This window comes from Mobula hypostoma, chromosome 9 (assembly GCF_963921235.1).
Source record: "Mobula hypostoma chromosome 9, sMobHyp1.1, whole genome shotgun sequence".
Classification (NCBI taxonomy): Eukaryota; Metazoa; Chordata; class Chondrichthyes; order Myliobatiformes; family Myliobatidae; genus Mobula; species Mobula hypostoma.
Genome location: NC_086105.1, coordinates 62,520,933 through 62,542,267, shown reverse-complemented (window position 1 = coordinate 62,542,267; position 21,335 = coordinate 62,520,933). Strand labels below are relative to the sequence as shown.

The following is a 21,335-nucleotide window of genomic DNA, read 5'->3' as shown; positions in this document are numbered from 1 at the left end:
CGGGGAAGATCATCTAACCTTACAGCGGTACCTAGACGAGCTAGAAAAATGGGCTGAGAAATGGCAGGTGGAATTTAATACAGACAAGTGTGAAGCGTTGCACTTTGGAAGGATCAACCATGTAGGCCTTACATAGTGAGTGGTAAGGCACTGAGGAGTGTGGGAGAACACAGGGATCCGGGAATACACATCCACTGTTTGTTGAAAGTGGTGTCACAGGTAGTTAGGGTCGTAAAGAAAGCTTTTGACACATTAGTCTTCATAAATCAAAGTACTGATCGCAGGAGATGGGATGTTATGTTGAAATCGTATAAAATGTTGGTCAGGACTTATTTGGAGTATTGTGTCCAGTTTTGGTCACCAGCCTACAGGAAGGATGTATAGATAAGACTATAGATAAGATTAAAAGGATGCAGAGAAAATTTACAAGAATGTTGCCAGTACTTGAGGACCTGACTTAGAGGTAAAGGTTGAACAGGTTAGAGCTTTATTCCCTAGAATGTAGAAGATTGAGAGGAGATTTGACAGAGACATACAAAATTGTAAGGGCTATAGATAGGTTAAATGTAAGTAGGCTTTTCCCACTGAGTTTGGGTGAGATTGCAACAAGGGGTCATGTGTTAAGGGTGAAAGGTGAAATGTTTAAGGGGAACATGAGGGAGAAGTTCTTCACTCAGAGGGTAGTGAGTGTGGAATGAGCCACCAATACAAGTGGTGGATGCGGTGTCAATTTGAACACTTACGAGAAATTTGGAGAGGTAAATGGATGGAAGCAGTATGGAGGGCTATAATCTGGGTGCAGGTTAATGGGACTAGCAGATTAATGTTTTGGCATGGACTAGATGGGCCAAAGGACTTTTTTCTGTTCTGTAACTCTATTATAAGGAATATCAGAATAATTATCCCAGTGCCTTATGACTCCTACCTTATAAGGTACTATGAAAAACAGAATGAACAAACATGTAGAACATAGTCTTGTGTGTGGCAGCCAGAGAAAATTCTTTAGTGAGGTATAGTAATAATATTCACAAGATATTTGGATAAGTGCATGGATAGGAGGGGCAAAGGGATATGGACCAAATGCAAGCTAATGGAACTAATTTGGTGGGCACCATGGTCAGCACAGATGAACTAGGCTGAAGGATCCATTTCTGTGCCGTGACCATCTTGTTTCATCACCTTGAAGTTGTATAGAAACACAAACCTGTTAGATTGCACCTGTGTAAGAATGCAATAGAACCAGGAGTTGGTCATTCGACTTGTGTGCCTACTCTGCTCTGCGATAGGATCGAGCACCTCCACTCCATTCTTCAAAAGCAGAACTTCCCAATAACTAAACATTTTAATTCAGATTCCCATTCCTGTTCTAACATGTTGGCACATGGCCTCCTTTGGTGCTATGATGATGCCACCCTTTGGGTCTAGGAGCAACACCTTATATTCTGTCTGAGTAGCCTCCAACCTTATGGCATGAATATTGATTTCTCCCAATTTCTCTGTTCTCCACTCTGGCCCACTACCTCTTCTCACCGCCCCCGGTACCCCTCCTTCTTCCCTTTCTCCTGTCCCATCAAATTGCTTCATCTCCAGCGCTTTACCTTACCCACCTGGCTTAACCTATCACCTTTTAACTAGTCCTCCTTCTCTTCGCCCCACCTTTTTAACTCTCCCTATTTCTTTCCGTCCCTGAAGAAGGACCTCAGCCCAAAACATTGACTGTTCATTTCCATGAATGTTGCTTTACCTGCTGAGTGTGCGTTGCTCTGGATTTTTAGCATCTGCAGAATCTCGTGTTCATGAACTATCATGTCACCTTCCTCCATTAAAACTCATCTCCAGATTCACCCAATTATAAAATCTGTCAATACACATTGAGCAGGTCTCCACAGAGAATTCCCTACGGCCTCCAAATCTGTGTGAGGAAATTTCTTCTCATCTTTATGTACTGATCCTTTGTGACGGCAGTCCCAACTTCTGGGCATTCCAGCCAGGAGAAACATGAATGCTTTCTCTACCATCAAGCCAAAAGGTACTGCAACAAAGAAACAGGCCCTTTGGCCCATCAGGTCCATGCCAACCCGATCTTACACCCAGTACCCTCTATCCGCACCCAGACCATATCCTGCCAAGCCCTTCTCCATCCATGTACGTACCTATCCAAAACTCCCTTAATTTTGTACCTTTGAAACAGATCAAACTGTATTCAAAGATTTACACAGGTAAATGAACACATATAATTCTAAAGTGAAATAAAATAAAGATGCTTTTTAAAAAAATTCACAGATTTTTATTGTTTTTTTTGGCTAGATTTCAGAATCCTCTTGTGAGAGGTATCAGCACCAACTTTACAAGTAGTAAACAATGACATTACATTAAAAGGTTTCCAGTAGCTGCCCATTCACTTCAAGTACATTTAAGAACATTTTATATATTAGATCAGGTGATCTGAGTGCAATCTGAAATAACCCATGCAACAACTTTTTAAAAAAGTTTTGGAAACAGTTGAAAACTCACATTTGGATACAATTGTTTTATTAATGAATGGGTAAGGCATTTACAAAGTGTTATGTCACAGGTGGCTGAAATTAAAACAAGAATGATAAGTCTTGATTGTAACATGGGAGGAGGATAGGACTGACAGGGCCAGTTTATCGAGTGTTGTGCCAATTTTTATTCTGGGCTACATTATCATTTTAGTCCAGTTTATCTGTGAGAATGTTTCATAGTCAGGTAGGTAGGCTGTGAAGGGACATACGGACAATCCAAGGTAAGCCACTCGATCCTCCAGCTCCTTTGCACCCAATGGTCCCTGCAAGGCTGACATCAGAAGCAATGCTGCCACCTAGAACTACAATATCAGGGCACAGATGAAATGGTATTTTGGCAAGGTTCTCAAATTCTTGGTCCTATGTGTTTTATAGTAGGTCAGAAAATGCTCATCAAAATGGTCTGGGTATGAGGATTAGCTGCTAAAGCACCATGTCATTGAAAGTGGGGACAAAACTCAAAGCAAATAAGCTCTAATTAACCTAGATAAATCACTTTGTCTTCTATACTTAAATATGTGAGAAGGTATCAATGTAAAAGCTGTTGCACATATTTAATTTGAAGGGAAAATTCCTCCAAAATACATGCATTTCAGAATTGTAAATGCTCCATTTAATTATCACATTAAAATTTACAAAAATCATTTCCCCCCAATAATACAATAAAATTAAAGCCCGAAACACCAGAGACTATTGTACTGTTCCTCCAAACATTTGTTTAAAAACAATTAAAACATTTGCACAAAGATTACTGCTTTTTTCCAAGCTTTCAAACCAGTGTTTTGATCAAAATTCTTTTCAAGAAATAATCATGATTTTGAACTGAGCTTAGGCAAAGTGACAGCACATTTATTGCCAAAATCTGAATCATTTAGATAATCTATATTGATCAACTTTAATAAAAAGTAGCCTGTATTCAAAAGTTTTAACAGCAATGGCACTGAAAAGTATGGTACTTTGTGCGATTGCGTCACTATAGTCAGCACCCTTATTAAGGTTAGTGAAGACCAAATCCATAGGCTGAGGTCACAAAGAAGTTTTGCTCAATAGAGTTTTAATTTTCCCCAGAGGTAATTCCAGCCAACCAACAAGCACTTCAGAACAGAAAACACTCTGATTTTGCATTGAATTTGCATAAACAAATGGGCACCTGGATCCACTTTCATTCCTCTATTAAAAAAACTCATAATTAGCTAAATAATGGTCCAATATAATTAGCTAATTCTGAAATTGAAACTGCTATTGATAGAATTTCAATGTGTGCATATTCTGAGAAAGGTACACTGCATAAGCTCCAAATCAGCAAACAACTAAACCTCTGTAACAAACTTCGAAAAGTTGCCTTACTATTTTTTGAACCTCAACCATTCTGAGCAATCAGTACAGGCTATGATGTTAAGAACCTGCTGCACCAATATTTTAATGACTTAACAGCCTTACAATTTAAATAGTTGAGCAAAATAGAACTGTAGCACAGGAAGAAAACAACTACCAGACCATCATAAATGAACTTAAAACTTGTTTTAAACTACCTTTTCCCCCATAAATACTTTGGGCAATTCTGAAAGTTTAAAAGTTCAGCTTTCTGAACATTACTACATTAAGTTTACATGTAACTCTAGAGTTAAAACATTACAAAAGAAAATTTTCAAGAGCTCCTCAGTTCAAAAACTGAGTTATTACTGCATTAAACTGCAGCAACATGGAAATTCTGCAACTATTGTCGATTCATGATGAACCTTCTTGAGGCTGTGCACAGTAATTGCTGATGGAAGGAATCTGATCAGCAAATGACTGAGTCATCCACTGGCCGTCAGGAACCTGACAAAATGTTGAGTCCACGTTGAATTCGCTGTTGCTGGTTGCTGATACAAAACAAGTCTGGTAAGTTCAAGGATATAGCAAAAGCAGCATTGACAGATCAAAATTGCAAGCTGAAATTGTAAAATCCAGGTGAAAACATTTTAAGGTCACTAATCTTTAACAATTTTCATGCACAAAAATTTTAATGTCCATTTCCTGTTCCGAGACAGACATTAAGAATCTATCTGGAATCACCCAGGAGTTCAACATGTTTTGTGCAATATTTTCAAACTCAAATTACCACAGGAACTGCTTAAGGGGAAAGAAAGTTGGTTTTATCCTTTCCTGCACAACACAGTAAGTTGTTGGTAATCCAATCTTTATCAATTACTCTACAGCACACTCAAATGACAAAAAAATTGCCAGGATCATAAATTTAATGTCACATTTGCTCCTACACATCTATAATTGCTACATCATGCCTCAAATTATTTATGTACTGCATCAGAAGAGTTATTTGCCAAATGCATTTGAAATAGAAACTAACTGGATCAATACTAGCTGCCTGAGCAGTCATCCTAGGAAGCACATTGACAACTCCCTCACTGAACTGGCTTTTTTATAATTTTGGAGTCCATCCCCTTCACACATAGGCTACAGAATTCTAGTTCCACTGTCTCGGATAAGGCGAGGAAAGCTCATGGTGGTCAGTTGACACCCTACTCTATTCTAAAAGGAGATTTTTCTTTACATTTTAAACAAGACAGGGACTTGTACAAGAAGATATTATTATATTTCCTTTAGGAAATAAGAACCAGAGACAGGGGCAGATGCAGGAACAAACCACAAGTTCCACCAATTCTGATCTGCCACTCATTAAGATCATGGCTAACCTGATCAAACAAACTATTCTTTCTGATTCCCATCCCCACTGATTTCTGTTATTAGAATACTTTTTCATATTTAATGATTGCACGTGATACCACTATGTATTTCATAGTACTTTAATACCTTGGGGACTAGCTATAGTAGTATCACTGTAATACTATTCCATTGCCCTGAGCAACGCTAGGTGTTCACACATCTGTAAACCATCTCACATATCAAATGCAAATTAGCGAGAAATGCTCAAGAAGTACTAAGTCCAAACTACTGCGGTTTTGTCATTAATGTCCTTTCTTTTCATGTTTCTGCTTCCAAAATAATCGGTATATCAGAAGATTGTTCTATGAATATTTGCTCAACTATTCTACAAAGACACAAATGGACCCTAGGAAAGGGGTAACAAGGCAACAAATATAAAGGTCTGGAGAGATCATAGGCTGATGATACAGTGATTAGGAAATTACAAGCAAACTGTTCTTTGACACAGCTGACAAACTTTTTATTATGAAGTATATGCAATGCTAAATAAAAAGCATGTATCCTGCACTAACTTTTGAATTATGACACTAATTAGCTGTATTGATTTAATTATCTAAGTTTTACATAATTGTCAACAGTCCACATTTCCTGCATGCTATTAGAACAGGAGATATTCACAGAATTGTTACAAGGTGAAAGACCATTCTGCCCATTGAGTTTGCATTTGCAATCCTGTTAGTCTGTGTTGTCAAGCAACACACATCAAAGTTGCTGGTGAACGCAGCAGGTCAGGCAGCATCTGTAGGAAGAGGTACAGTCGACGTTTCGGGCCGAGACCCTTCGTCAGGACTAACTGAAGGAAGAGCTAGTAGGAAAGTGGGAGGGGGAGGGGGAGATCCAAAATGATAGGAGAAGACAGGAGGGGGAGGGATGGAACCAAGAGCTGGACAGTTGATTGGCAAAAGGGATATGAGAGGATCATGGCACAGGAGGCCCAGGGAGAAGGAAAAGGGGGGCAGGGGGAACCCAGAGGATGGGCAAGGGGTATAGTCAGAGGGACAGAGGGAGAAAAAGGATGGAGAGAGAAAGAATGTGTGTATATAAATAAATAACAGATGGGGTACAAGGGGGAGGTGGGGCCTAGCGGAAGTTTGAGAAGTCAATGTTCATGCCATCAGGTTGGAGGCTACTCAGATGGAATATAAGGTGTTGTTCCTCCAACCTGAGTGTGGCTTCACCTTTACAGTAGAGGAGGCCGTGGATAGACATGTCAGAATGGGAATAGGATGTGGAATTAAAATGTGTGGCCACTGGGAGATCCTGCTTTCTCTGGCAGACAGAGCATAGGTGTTCAGCAAAACGAACTCCCAGTCTGCATCGGGTCTCGCCAATATATAGAAGGCCACATTGGGAGCACCGGACACAGTATATCACCCCAGCTGACTCACAGGTGACGTGTCACCTCACATGGAAGCATCCTCTGGGTTTTTTCCCCCCCTCCCCCTTTTCCTTCTCCCTGGGCCTCCTGTCCCATGATCCTCTCATATCCCTTTTGCCAATCAACTGTCCAGCTCTTGGCTCCATCCCTCCCCCTCCTGTCTTCTCCTATCATTTTGGATCTCCCCCTCCCCCTCTCAAATCTCTCACTAGCTCTTCCTTCAGTTAGTCCTGACGAAGGGTCTCGGCCCGAATCGTCGACTGTACCTCTTCCTAGAGATGCTGCCTGGCCTGCTGCGTTCACCAGCAACTTTGATGTGGGTTGCTTGAATTTCCAGCATCTGCAGAATTCCTTGTGTTTGAGTCTGTGTTGTCTGCTCTTTTCCTGCAGCCTACAACCTTTTTATCCCTTAGGTACAAAATAGCTGGATTTGAATGAAATAAATTACTCAACAAATTTGCTCCAAAGCATTGATTATGTTGTGACTTACCTGGTTCAGTAGCAGCAAAATTGCATTGCCCATTGCTTTCAGCAGTTCTTTCAAGGTAGGCACCACCATAAGCAGCTTCATAGCCAGGGTCATATTTTTCCTCTTTGATTGCCATTTTCTTTGCTTCCGCTGAAAGGAGAATTTTAACATTATTGAAATCTCTTTGTTCCCTAAACAATGAAAACTAAAAAGTCAACTCCCATTTAGGCTGTGGCCTGAGCAAGAACCTGATCAATGTGGACCATTAAGATGGGAAGGTTGGGGATTTTACACTTGGCCAACAAATGGGAATTGAACAAATCAATAAAACAACATCAAACATCAACTGGACAGAAAATAGAAAATCTCAGTAAGGTGACCCTGTATTATGGGGTGTGATTGAGGGGTCACATTTCCAGAAAATGGCCTGCACCACAATTTTCCATAATTCGAAGTAACACCACCAGCACGTGCACCAAGAAATGTCAGCAGAGAATAAAATAAAAATTGACAAATTCTGAGAGAGTAAATTTTATTCCACATGTCAGATTTCTAGGCAGTGATTTGTGAATTCCTTAAAGACAAATTTCTGTTAACCAAACATAATGCACGGTCACCCATGTTTACAATTTTAATTCACCGGTCTATTTGGGCATATTCTTCTTTGAGGAATCTCTGATATGCATCCTTATTTGACAGTAGTTCTTTCTCTAATTACACATTAATGAAACAACAACTTGGCTTTACCAGTCAGTTAAGGAAATTATTGGAGCTAGCTTTATCCAATTAGATATCCTTTTGTTATTGAAGTAAGTAATAAAGAGTTCAGATTGAGTCCTGATGTAGTGTCATGTCCCAGCATGAAACGTCGACTGTTTATTCAATTCTATAGATGCTACCTGACTTGCTGAGCTCCTCCAGCATTTTATGCATGTTGCTCTGGATTTCCAGCATCCGCAGAATATCTTGGTGTCCAGATTGGAAGCTGGCTGGGCTTAATTGACCTTGTATTACCCTAACCAAATACTAAATCGTGGGCTTTGTACATTGTTAAAAGAGCAGAGGTTCCTAATACAACATCAATCCCCAGGTTTACAATGTTGATGGTTGCATCAATGTAATAGCATTTTTGTGTAATCTACCAGTCTATCTGGTACAAGAACTTAAGCTCTATTTGATGAACACAGCACAATACAAAAGTTGTACAGTGATAAAATTGTTTAAGTTTCCTGGATAGCAAGCAGATTCTTTGAAAACTAGATTTATTTTCCTGTCAATGTAAATGAAAATTACAATGGATCTTTGCAGAGATTTAATCATATACTGTACTCTGGATTAATGTCAGTTTTTGTACTTTTTTTAAAAGATTAGTTTCATCTGTTGCAAGTACTTTGAAACGCGCAGTAAAATGTATTGTTTACGTCAACGACCAATATAGTCCAAGGAAGTGCCGGGGAAAGTCCGGAAGTGTTGCCATGCTTCTGGTGCCAAAAGAGCATGCCTGCAGCTTATTAACCCTAACCAATACATCTTTGGAATGTGGGAGGACACTGGAGCACCTGGAGGAAACCCACTGTCATGGGGAGGGTGTACAAGCCCTGATCGTTGGCGCTGTGAATGTTATGCTAGCTGCTATGCTACTGTGCCACCCTATACAATTCTATTTAAAGCTATTACTTTCATTCTAATATGAAAGCATAATTGACCTAAGCAGATTATTCCCAAGCAACTGAACATGATAGGATGATTGGTAAATGGAGAAAGTTAAGTCTACATATTAGAAGAATAAAAAGCAATATTGAACTAGACCCCATGTAGATTTTCAATCTGAGTGAGTTTGTTTGAATTGCAACCACATTACTAACCTTGAGCTTTTTGCAAATCAAACGAGTATTCAACTTCTGTGACCTCTGGAGCATTCTTAATGCCTTTCAAATGATTTCGTAGTTCCTTTAGCTTGATATAATAATGTACCTTATCCTGGGCCCGAGGAAACTGTGCACACCTTGCACTGGAAGAGGGCATGACATAGATCACCTTTAAAATAAATTTACATTAATGTAATTACCCTTACAGAAAACCCACTGAAGGAAAAGGAAGTGAGATTGTGCCTTGGCTATCTGGCATTGACAATAGCACAATGAAAGGATGAAAAAGGATAGCATGTAAATATAGAGAATAATGAACCCTGGGGTTGGATACAAGGCAAGGCAAATCAGAAGCACTGGGGAAATTTATTAGATACAGGAAAGGATTCTGGGATTCATAGATGGATGGAAGATGATACTGAACAAGACGTTGAAAATTTGAAAAGTATAATATTGTAGATGCTGGAAGTTTGAAATAAAACCGGAAAATGCTGGAAATCTTATTTGAGTTGACAAATGTTGTTGGATAGAGAGGAATCAAAAGTAATTGGGGATGCTTTGGGGACAAATGAACAATTCAGAAATCTACAGAACTAAGGCAGGGTATAACTGCATCATTCTATTACTAGTTAGGATAAACTAGTGGATCACCAGGACAGAAACAGTCCCAAGAAAAAGAACAAAGGGAATTCCAAGTCAGATCACTGGGTTGCAAAACGCCTGAGATTATTTTTTTCAGCAACCTGAGCACAGGGGAGTTCAGGTTTCAAACAAGGCAACAGATTCTCCGAGTAAGAAAATAGACAATGGACCACAATTCCAAACTGAAAACCAAACATGAATTTACATGAAATATAAGCAGAAAAGACGCCATTCAACTCTCAATGCCCCATCAGCCATTCAGTAAAATCACAAATGATCCTTTATTTCAACCCACTTTCCTGGACTGACCCCATGTCACATGATTTCCTTCATAATAAAACATTGATCAATCCTTCTACTGCAGATAGGTACTCCTTAGCCAGGGAAACCACATCTATACAGGATTTCTTCTCCAACCTCCAGTAATTTCTCTCCCTCCCACCTTCTCTTTTCTCATTCCCAATTCTGGTTACACTCGCACCCCTTCTCTTCTACTCACCTGCGAAACACCACCCTCTGGTGTCTCCCCTCCTTCCCTTTTTAATCTGACTTATGTTTCTTTCCTTTCCAGTCTTGATCAAAGTCAGGTCAAAGTACATTTATTACCAAAGTATGTATATTATACAACCTTGAGATTCACCTTCTTACAGGCAGCGACAAAGAAACCCAATAGAACCCATTAAAACAAAAGAACACTATCAAACACCCAACATGCAGAAGTAAAAAAAAAGGGATAAGAAGTGCAAATAAAAGAAAACAAATAGCATTCAGAACTGAAGTTCACAAAAGTGAGTTCACACTGTGATAGCTGCAGGCCACAGCCACAGTTCGGTGCAGATGCGTCAACCTTGTGGAGGTTTTGTCATCTCTTCCCTGAAGTGTCTTGGCCAGAAATATCTACTGTTTATTTCTCTCCATGGATGCTGCCTGACTTGCTGAGTTCCTCCAGCGAAACTCCACAAAATTTCCAGCACCTACAGAATCCCATGTTTAAGAGCTGGATACACTTTTCAGATGCACTCTTTGATTTAATTGCCACAATAAGTTTCTATTTTTAAATCCTGTTCTAATAAAGACCAACATTCTATTTGGCTTCCTAAATGGAAAAACACAATTATTTTCTCACCAAAGTACATTTTCCTCAGTATAGTTCACCTGCCATATTCTCACTCATTCACTTAGTCTGTCTCAGTACCCTGAAACCTCTTTGAACCCTCTTGATAACTCTCACCGCCAGTTTAAAATCATCTTATTGCTAAAACAAATGCTTCCAGAATGCATACAACCTAAATGAAGACAAAGCAGCAGATTTTTGCTATAGGGTACAGCAGCAACAGATGAAGCTCATTAGTTAATGATATTTATTATGTGAAGATATGGCAGCAAGATAGGAATGAAAGAGAAAACTGGAAGTGGGATTTCAGATTAATTCTATATGCTATAAGGTTGGGTAATATGCTTACGGTTTCTCCTTCTGGAATCTTGTGTGGCTGTTGCCCAAATTCCAAATTCTTGACCTTAACTCCAAACACTTCCTTGCTAAATATTTCATAAATGCCTGTAATAAATGATTAGTAGAATCAAATTTAATATAGTCACCAAATTAACAAGCTGGATTCTAGTCATCCATTTCTGAAGTGCTGATGCTTTTCAACAGAATCCCTTCATCAATACCAACGGACACTTTGACCTAAACATTACTTTTCTGTCTGATGAATTAGAATGTATAGATTTGTCAAAATGAGGGGCTTGAGGATCTTTCTAAACTAATGATTTAAGGATTAAATCCATATCCCTCAGAAAGTATAGATGGTCAGGTGGCTTTTTACCTAGAGGGTGATCTTAAATCCAGCGTAAATTAATGGGATAAAATTATACTCTTTTCCCCGTTGGTGCAAATGCATTTTCTTCTGTCCTGAGCACGATCTAGGAACGTTAAAGCCACCACTAGGTCGTATTCTCTACTACACACACAAATAATTTCCATAAGATGAAGAAGCCATTTGGCCCATCGAGTCTGCTTCATCATTCCATATGGCTGATTTATTATCCTTCTCCACACCATTCTCCTGCCTTTTCAACATAATTTCAGATATGAATTTATAGCCAGAGCCAAACTCAATCTGATTTTACTACTTCAAATTTGCACTTACATTTTCCATTAAAAACAGCAATCCGTGGCTTATATTTCTGCAGTTTTTGCAGAAGTATTTTTCCTCCTTCCCGAATCTCTTTACTGAAATAAAAATAGAAATTAAATTTTCATTTTAAGCAAAACTACAAATCAGAAACTACTTCACATTCATTAGTCACCTTTTAAGGTCTTTGCTTCCTGGAGTAGTTCTCTCCACCATGTTTGTGAAACCAATTCCATATTTCTCTGGTAAAGAAGCATCATCCATGTGATTTAAAGGCACATCAATAAGACCAGACATAAATAAGCACTTCCCTGTAGAAAAAAAGCAGAAAAATGAGTTTGAATATACATATTTTAAAATAAATTCAGGTAACACCTCAGAAACATAGATATTCCATTTCTGAAAGTGTGTCACTCCCAACAAATACAAAACATCTGAAAGATTTAATATCCACCAGTGTTGCTGAGCCATTCAAGAACTTACAAAAATGATTTCCAGGTCCAGGATAATGATGTCCTTTGTATGCAGCCATCAACCCGGGATTAATTCCAATCTAAAACAGACAACAAGCACAGTACATATTGAAAAGTTAATTATAATTCGTATGTAATGAAAACATACAAAACTAAAATACCCAATAATTGGCTTTCTTCATTAACAATAGCAAGGTTTAAAAGATATTTGCATAAATACATGGATAGGAAAGGTTTATAGGGGTATGGATCACATGGGACTGACTAGCTTAGGTGGGCACCATGGTCAGCATATGACAGTTGTATGTTATATTATCAGATTCATCTTAAGACTGCATCTCTAGCATAGAAAAAGTTGACTGAGGGACTTGATTTTGTGTTGAACACATCCATTACAACTGCGTGTGATTATTATGCACAAAGTTCTCTGCAACATCCCTGAAGATTTTACTGGTGCTGGCCAATACTTTTAATCAACAATGATACTGTTCAACAATACATTCCACACTGAGATCACTACAGCTGAGCCCAATGCTGTCACCAGTGAGCACTCCCCATACTGCCCCAGTTTGCGTATTACATCAGCGGTCCCCAACCACCGGGCTGCAAAGCAAGCGCTACCGGGCCACGAGGAAACGATATGATTTGGCGATAGGAGTCAGCTGCACCTTTCCTCATTCCCTGTCACGCCCACTGTTGAGCTTGAACACACGCGAGGTCATTACCCGCGCGTCATCCATGTCAGCACGGGAAGAAGATCAACTCCTCGAGGTTGCAAGTCACGGCCGGCTGAAAAGTATATTTGATATGACATCTCTGATGGCATTCTGGATCAAAGTCAAGGCTAAATATCCTGAGTTAGCCAGGAAAGCACTGAAAACGTTGCTTCCATTTCCAACATATCTCTGCGATGAACGCAACGAAAACCAAATTGCGGAATAGACCGGACATAAGGAACCCCCTTTGAGTATCGCTGTCTCCCATTACCCTTTGATGGCACCGTCTTGTTGCAGGAAAACAAGCCCAGGGCTCCCACTGATTCAGCGATATTGGTGTGTTGCAATGATTTTATAGGTTCATACGAGGAAAATATGTGCTGTGTGTTTAATATCCAAACGTTACTTAAAATGTTATGATGCTATTGACTTACTTATGTAACCATATAACAATTACAGCACGGAAACAGGCCATCTCTGCCCTTCCAGTCGGTGCCAAACGCTACTCTCACCTAGTCCCACCGACCTGCACTCAGCCCCTAACCCTCCATTCCTTTCCTGTCCATATACCTGTCCAATTTTTCTTTAAATGATAATATCGAACCTGTCTCTACCACTTCTACTGGAAGTTCGTTCAACACTTACTTCAAGCTCCCCTGTCCTCCCCTGATAATTGACTTATCACTATATTCATGTGAGGAAAATATGCGCTGTGTGTTTAATATTAAATTCGTTAGATAAACCCTTTTAGAAATGAAATTGAGTGTATTAGCCACTTATCACCAATATTCCGGTAGTGATTAACACCCCTACCACCCCCTGAACTGAATCGCCAAAAATGATTTGTAGAAAGAATCGGCACGTACATGCATGCGTAAATCACGCATGCGCACTGGTGCCCGCACAAGGCTTCATGGCCATTGTAGGCTTTTCGGGGTAAGCTCAACGTGTTTCACTGCTACTCTTGTCCGTTGGCAACCCTACCCGCACCCCCCTACCCCCGATCGGCCGCTCCGCAAGAATATTGTCAATATGAAACTGGTCCGCAGTGCAAAAAACGGTTGGGGACCCCTGTATTACATAGACAGCTGGGATGCCACATCCATGGCTGACCCTGACTAACAGAGGGCCTTTCAATTGCATATGTGATGATTGCAATATACACCATTAGAGTAAGGAAACACCTGGGTTTCCCTGTGCTTTAGGAGAAGCCTGTTTAGAGAAACTACAGCTGCTGTTCTACAACTAACAAAATATTGTATTTATCAGATGTCCCAACACAGTTCCCAAGATCACAACAAACAAAAAAAAATCTACACCATGCTGTGCAAGGAGACACTAAAATAGATTTGTTTAAAGACAGCTTTTAAGCATCATCTTAACAGGAAAAGAGAGAAGTAACCAGATGTACAGAGGAATGTATCAAGGCACTGGCAGCTGAAGACAGGATGCAAACTGTGATGGAATTAAATCTGGAGATAACTAGTTCAAGGAACACAGGTTTGAGTACTTTTCCCCTTGAATTCATTGTCTTTCAATCATCCCTTAAATTCTCCCTCCAAATTAACCTCATAACCTGCATTCATCACCACTCCATGAATATAAGACTAAAAGACATAGGAGCAGCCTTCTTCTAAACTCTAGCAAGTACAAGCCAGGGGCCATCAAATACTCATGTTAACCCTTTCATTTCCTGAATCATTCTCTGGAACCTTTCCTATGATAGCACATCTTTTAGATAAAGGGCCCAAATCTGCTCACAATATTCCAAGTGTGGTCTGACCAATGCCTTATAAGCCTCAGGATTATATTCAAAAACAACAGGAATTCTGCAGATGCTGGAAATTCAAGCAACACACATCAAAGTTGCTGGTGAACGCAGCAGGCCAAACAGCATCTATAGGAAGAGGCGCAGTCGACGTTTCAGGCCGAGACCCTTCGTCAGGACTAACTGAAGGAAGAGTGAGTAAGGGATTTGAAAGCTGGAGGGGGAGGGGGAGATGCAAAATGATAGGAGAAGACAGGAGGGGGAGGGATAGAGCCGAGAGCTGGACAGGTGATAGGCAAAAGGGGATACGAGAGGATCATGGGACAGGAGGTCCGGGAAGAAAGACGGGGGGGGGGGGGGGGTTGACCCAGAGGATGGGCAAGAGGTATATTCAGAGGGACAGAGGGAGAAAAAGGAGAGTGAGAGAAAGAATGTGTGCATAAAAATGAGTAACAGATGGGGTACGAGGGGGAGGTGGGGCCTAGCGGAAGTTAGAGAAGTCAATGTTCATGCCATCAGGTTGGAGGCTACCCAGACGGAATATAAGGTGTTGTTCCTCCAACCTGAGTGTGGCTTCATCTTTACAGTAGAGGAGGCCGTGGATAGACATGTCAGAATGGGAATGGGATGTGGAATTAAAATGTGTGGCCACTGGGAGATCCTGCTTTCTCTGGCGGAGAGAGCGTAGATGTTCAGCAAAGCGGTCTCCCAGTCTGCGTTGGGTCTCACCAATATATAAAAGGCCACATCGGGAGCACCGGACACAGTATATCACCCCAGTCAACTCACAGGTGAAGTGATGCCTCACCTGGAAGGACTGTTTGGGGCCCTGAATGGTGGTAAGGGAGGAAGTGTAAGGGCATGTGTAGCACTTGTTCCGCTTACACGGATAAGTGCCAGGAGGGAGATCAGTGGGGAGGGATGGGGGGGACGAATGGACAAGGGAGTTGTGTAGGGAGCGATCCCTGCGGAATGCAGAGAGAGGGGGGGAGGGAAAGATGTGCTTAGTGGTGGGATCTTATCCGCGTAAGCGGAACAAGTGCTACACATGCCCTTACACTTCCTCCCTTACCACCATTCAGGGCCCCAAACAGTCCTTCCAGGTGAGGCATCACTTCACCTGTGAGTCGACTGGGGTGATATACTGCGTCCGGTGCTCCCGATGTGGCCTTTTATATATTGGTGAGACCCGACACAGACTGGGAGACCGCTTTGCTGAACATCTACGCTCTGTCCGCCAGAGAAAGCAGGATCTCCCAGTGGCCACACATTTTAATTCCACATCCCATTCCCATTCTGACATGTCTATCCACGGCCTCCTCTACTGTAAAGATGAAGCCACACTCAGGTTGGAGGAACAACACCTTATATTCCGTCTGGGTAGCCTCCAACCTGATGGCATGAACATTGACTTCTCTAACTTCCGCTAGGCCCCACCTCCCCCTCGTACCCCATCTGTTACTCATTTTTATGCACACATTCTTTCTCTCACTCTCCTTTTTCTCCCTCTGTCCCTCTGAATATACCTCTTGCCCATCCTCTGGGTCAACCCCCCCCCCCGTCTTTCTTCCCGGACCTCCTGTCCCATGATCCTCTCGTATCCCCTTTTGCCTATCACCTGTCCAGCTCTCGGCTCTATCCCTCCCCCTCCTGTCTTCTCCTATCATTTTGCATCTCCCCCTCCCCCTCCAGCTTTCAAATCCCTTACTCACTCTTCCTTCAGTTAGTCCTGACGAAGGGTCTCGGCCTGAAACATCGACTACGCCTCTTCCTATAGATGCTGCTTGGCCTGCTGCGTTCACCAGCAACTTTGATGTGTGTTGCTCAGGATTATATTCTTTCTTTTATATTCTATTCCTCTTGAAATGAATGCTAATATTGCATTTGCTTTCCATACTACTGACTCAACCTGCAGGTTAACCTTTAGGGAATTCTAATGAGGTCTCCTAAGACCCTTTGCACCAATGATTTTTGAATTTTCTCCCCGTTTAGAAAATAGACTATGCCTTTATTCCTTCAAAGTACATGACCATATACTTTTCGACACTGTATTCCATCTGCTAGTCATCTGCAAATTTGGCCACAAAGCCACCAATTCCGTCATCCAAATTATTAGGGTGAAAGGAAGCGGTCCTAACACCAACCCCTACATAATTCCACTAACCAGAAAAGGCCTTCTGCCAGTCAGCCAATCTTCTATCTTTCCTGTAATATCATGGGCTCTATCTAAGTAACCTCAAGTGGGGCACCTTGTCAAAGGCCTTCTGAAAATCCAAGTAAACATCCATTTACTCTCTTTTGTTTATCTTTGCCCGTTATTTCCTCAGAGTTTCAAGAGATTTGTCAGGCAAGATTTCCCCTTAAGGAATCCATGCTGACTTTGGCCTATTTTATCATGTGCCTCCAAGTACCTAGCGACACATCCTTAATAATGGACCTTGTCATTTTTGTCCAAGAGACAGGACTGGATGTGGAGATCAGGTTTAATTGCATTTGATCCCCTCCAATCAAGTTTTCACCCCTGTCACAGAACCAAAGCTCTCTTAAAAATCAGTTGACATCCTATATGATTATGTTAAAGGAAAATCTTCCTTCATTTATCTTCACCTATCTGCAAACGATGACAAGTCCACTGCACCATCTCCTCCAATACTTTCTCTTGCTCTTGTTTGACTGGGTAGGACGGGACCTGTGGCTCTGTTCTTATCTACACAGTAGTAGTCTATACTATTTGCTCTTTCTGTTTCCACACCTGGTATTTTTGATGACATCGGAAGGATCTATCCCCACCTCCTTCTCACTTGTAATGTCATCCAGAGATGTAGGATCAACATGAACATGTACTGCAGTGTAACCCAAGTTTTCCTCACTACCACTCCTTCATAGTCAACTGAAATTGAAAGGCTGGTTATCTGTAATACAGTACCAAATACATTATCTTTAGTCCCCATCACGAACTCCATTTTCTAGTTCATTATATCTTCTTTGGGGAACCATCAGAGGCTATGTCAGACTGCTTAGTACTTCGATTTTATTCTGAAGCTGAAGCTACAGACCACATATCTGTAATTCACTGTTGACTGATCTTCACCTCTATAATATTGTTAGGCTCTGCCTTATTCAAGCTAATCTGCTAAAATATTTTTCTTTGTTTTTACATCTGAACTATTCTAGAACATTCCAGCCCATTTTCCCCCCTCATTTTATCCTGGGTGAAGCTGAGACCATTAAAAAAAAACTTGCTCCTCAGGTCCCATTCACTAAATGCCATTGGGTTTGCTAATTCAGCTGCACACAAGTTATACCTTGATCTTAAAAACCTATCCTTGTTTCAAATCCCTAGTCTCACTTCTCCCTCTCTGTGACTGGTTCAATTTGCAGAGGTAGTGAGATGATGAGGTGAAGGGGATGGCTACGAGTACAGCTTACAGAGGTGTTAAGTTTGGAGGGTGAAATAATTAGAAAAAGGCAAGCACCATGAAGTGTTCACGTTGTGGCTCCCTGATATCATAATGTCACATCTTGGATCTTGCCAGCAGGATATCAGCCTACCAATTAAAAACTGATTCAGGCTTGGTTTTATGAGGCAAGATCACAATAAATCTCTATCCTCATTTCAAGTACAAGAATAGAAAAGGAAATTGAAAGATTAGTCCAAACCAGATAGCTTAGGGACTACTTTTTAATGATTTAAAAATTATTTTTAAAGCTCCACTATTAAGTTTAAATTCAGTTTATTGTCATTCAACCATACACATTTATACCACCAAATGAAACAATATTCTTCCAGATAAAGGTGCCCAACACAATACACATACTTCACACACAACAGTTATATTACCACAAATAAATTAACAAATAATAAGGTGCATTTATGAAACAAATTAAAAAGTAAACAATATATCATTACTGGCGGTTCATAAGTGGTCAAACCTGGGTGGCAGGGAGTTCTTATGGTCGGGGGGTGGGGGAGAGCCATTTCTCACCCTAACTATTCTTGTCCTCATGCTACAGTTCCTCCTGCCTGATGGTAGAGGGCCAAAGAGATTGGTGAATGGACAGAGGGATCATAGAAATAACTAGGGCACTGTGTATGCACAGAGACCCAGATAATCCTCTCAGCAGTCCTCTCAATGCTTTGTAGGGACTTGTAATTCCCTATCAGACAGTTATTGATTAGAATGGGGGGTGGGAGGTGGTGGAAGAGAGGAGGAGCTTCATTCACCTCAATCTCCTGAGGAAGTAGAGATACTGTTGTGCTTTCTTGACCAAAGAGATGGTGGCGAGAGACCAGGTGAGATCGTTCATTCTCAACATTCACTCCCAGAAATATAGTGTTCTTAACTCTCTACAAGGAGACAAATTATTTCCCTTTTCTATCTTTGAAGAAGGGCTTACTCAATGAGCGGTAGGGCACTGAGGGGTGCAGTGGAACAGAGGGATCTGGGAATGAAAATCCATAATTCCTTGATAGTGACAACACCAGTAGATAGGATCATAAAGAAAGCTTTTGGCACACTGGCCTTCATAAATCTAAGTACTGAGTACAGGAGACGGAATGTTATGATTAAGTTGTATAAGATGTTGGCAAGACCAAATTTGAATATTGTCTGCAGTTCTGGTGAGACTACAACTAGAGGTCATAGGTTCAGGATAAAAGGTGAAATATCTAAGGGGAACATGAGGAGGCAGTACTTTATTCAGAGGTTTGTGTGAGTATAGAACAAGCTACTAGCTGAAGTGGCGGATGTGGGTTTGATGGATGCCAGAAGTTAAGATAGAGAAGTTTGTACAAGTACATGGATGGAAGGGGTGTGGAGGGCAATGGGACGAGGCAGAATATAGCTTGGAACAGACTACACATAGGCCAAAGGGCCTGTTTCTGTGCTGCAGTGCTCTATGACTCTAAGGACATGAGAAAAAAAAACACTAAACTCTGACTGTTGAATTTAAAACATCTGGGCTTCTGGACTTTGCTAATCTCCAGCATTGTTTATAAGAGGAATCAATACCAGCCAAAGGTCTGTACAGAGAAGTACATCTCCAAGTATTCAGTATTTTAAATAGCGAGAGTGTTATTGCATTAGTGACATGAATAAAGAAGAGCTGGGATTCAAAACCAAATACTGAACAGCAATCAAAAGATCACTAGCACCCCTAAGTGGCAATTAGGGCACTCGCAGCAAAGTCCAGTCAACTAAATATAGAGGTTATATTTCTACCACTGCATCTAGTCATCAAAGAAATCAGTACAGTTCCAGCTTTCATTAATGCCAGGAAATGCAATATTTCATGTTAACAAATTCACGCCATTCATTCAAGCATCAGCATAAAAATTTTACTTTATGCTTTCTAATTAGTGTAGGATTGTAATGCAGATTATATATGAACTAAGTTAACATTTTTGTGATTAGATAGAGGAACTTGTTTCATAAGATACCAATGATAGACACAGGGCCGAAAAACTGGAGAATTTGATATTTTACATTCTTCTTCCAAGAGTGAGGATAAATGCAGAAAATGCAGATCAGTGAATTTAACTACAGCAGTGGTTAGAAGCAATATTACAATTTTAAAAATACTTAGATGAGTATGGACTAAAGTCAGCAGTGATTTGTAAAAGGTAAATCACATTTGTCTTTTTCTTGATGAGCTAATACAGATTGATGGGGCAATGCAGATGATGTGTTGTGTGTGGACTGGAGGAAGATGGACTGTAGTGCCACTCTAAAGCTGTTTTTGGACCACAGTTAACAATCTGAATTCAACTGCACAATGAAGAATTTAAAAATTAGACCATACAAAACTATAAGTATAGTAAACACTGAAGTGTATGATAGTACAGCAAAACATAGACACGCCACTGGAAGAAGCAGATAAAACTTAACACAAATATTTGAAATGAGAAATTTGCAAGAAAAAAGTAGAATGATAATAAAGATGTGCAGTAACTGGGAAACTTGTGTGTATAAAGCTTTAAAAGTGGCGAAGTACATTGAGAAAACAGTTAAAAGCAAAGCAATTGAAATCTCAAACTTTGAAAAGGAACATGTATTACAAAACTGAGGTTATTGAATTGAATTGACTTTATTTCTTACATCCTTCACGTACGTGAGTAAAAATCTTTACTGTACATGTCCGTCTAAATGTGCAATTGTAGTAATTTATAATAAATAGAACAGTCAATGTAATATAGAAATAAACTCAAATCAGCGTGAGTTAATCCGTCTGATGGCTCAGTGGAGGAAGCTGTCCCAGTGCCTGTTGGTTCTGGCTTTTATGCTGCGGTACTGTTTCCTGGATGGTAGCAGCTGGAATAGATTGTGGTCGGGGCAACTTGGGTCCCCAGTGATCCTTCGGGCCCTTTTTTCACACCTGTCTTTGTAAATGTCCTGAATCATAGGAAGTTCACAACTACAGACGCGCTGGGCTGTCCACACCACTCTCTGCAGAATCCTGCGATTGAGGGAAGTACAGTTTCCATACCAGGTAGTGATGCAGCCAGTCAGGAAGCTCTCAATTGTGCCCCTGTAGAAAGTTCTTAGGATCTGGGGCCCATACCGAACTTCCTCAACCATCTGAGGTGAAAGAGGCGCTGTTGTGCCTTTTT

General features: G+C 40.7%; 1 protein-coding gene across 2 annotated transcripts in view; it reads right to left on the bottom strand.

Annotated features, from left to right (window-relative positions):
* Positions 1-2,254: 2,254 nt before the first annotated feature.
* The window catches only part of LOC134351765 (G/T mismatch-specific thymine DNA glycosylase-like), a 32,980-nt gene continuing 13,899 nt past the window's right edge, over positions 2,255-21,335 (bottom strand). For both annotated transcript variants that reach the window (XM_063058397.1, XM_063058398.1), the window contains exons 4-10: positions 12,252-12,321; positions 11,944-12,079; positions 11,784-11,866; positions 11,094-11,188; positions 8,986-9,157; positions 7,142-7,270; positions 2,255-4,411 (exon numbers count right to left, since the gene is read on the bottom strand). In XM_063058397.1, the coding sequence (XP_062914467.1) occupies positions 4,275-4,411; positions 7,142-7,270; positions 8,986-9,157; positions 11,094-11,188; positions 11,784-11,866; positions 11,944-12,079; positions 12,252-12,321 (822 nt within the window). In that variant the 3' untranslated portion in view covers positions 2,255-4,274. The remainder of the gene's footprint in view (positions 4,412-7,141; positions 7,271-8,985; positions 9,158-11,093; positions 11,189-11,783; positions 11,867-11,943; positions 12,080-12,251; positions 12,322-21,335) is intronic.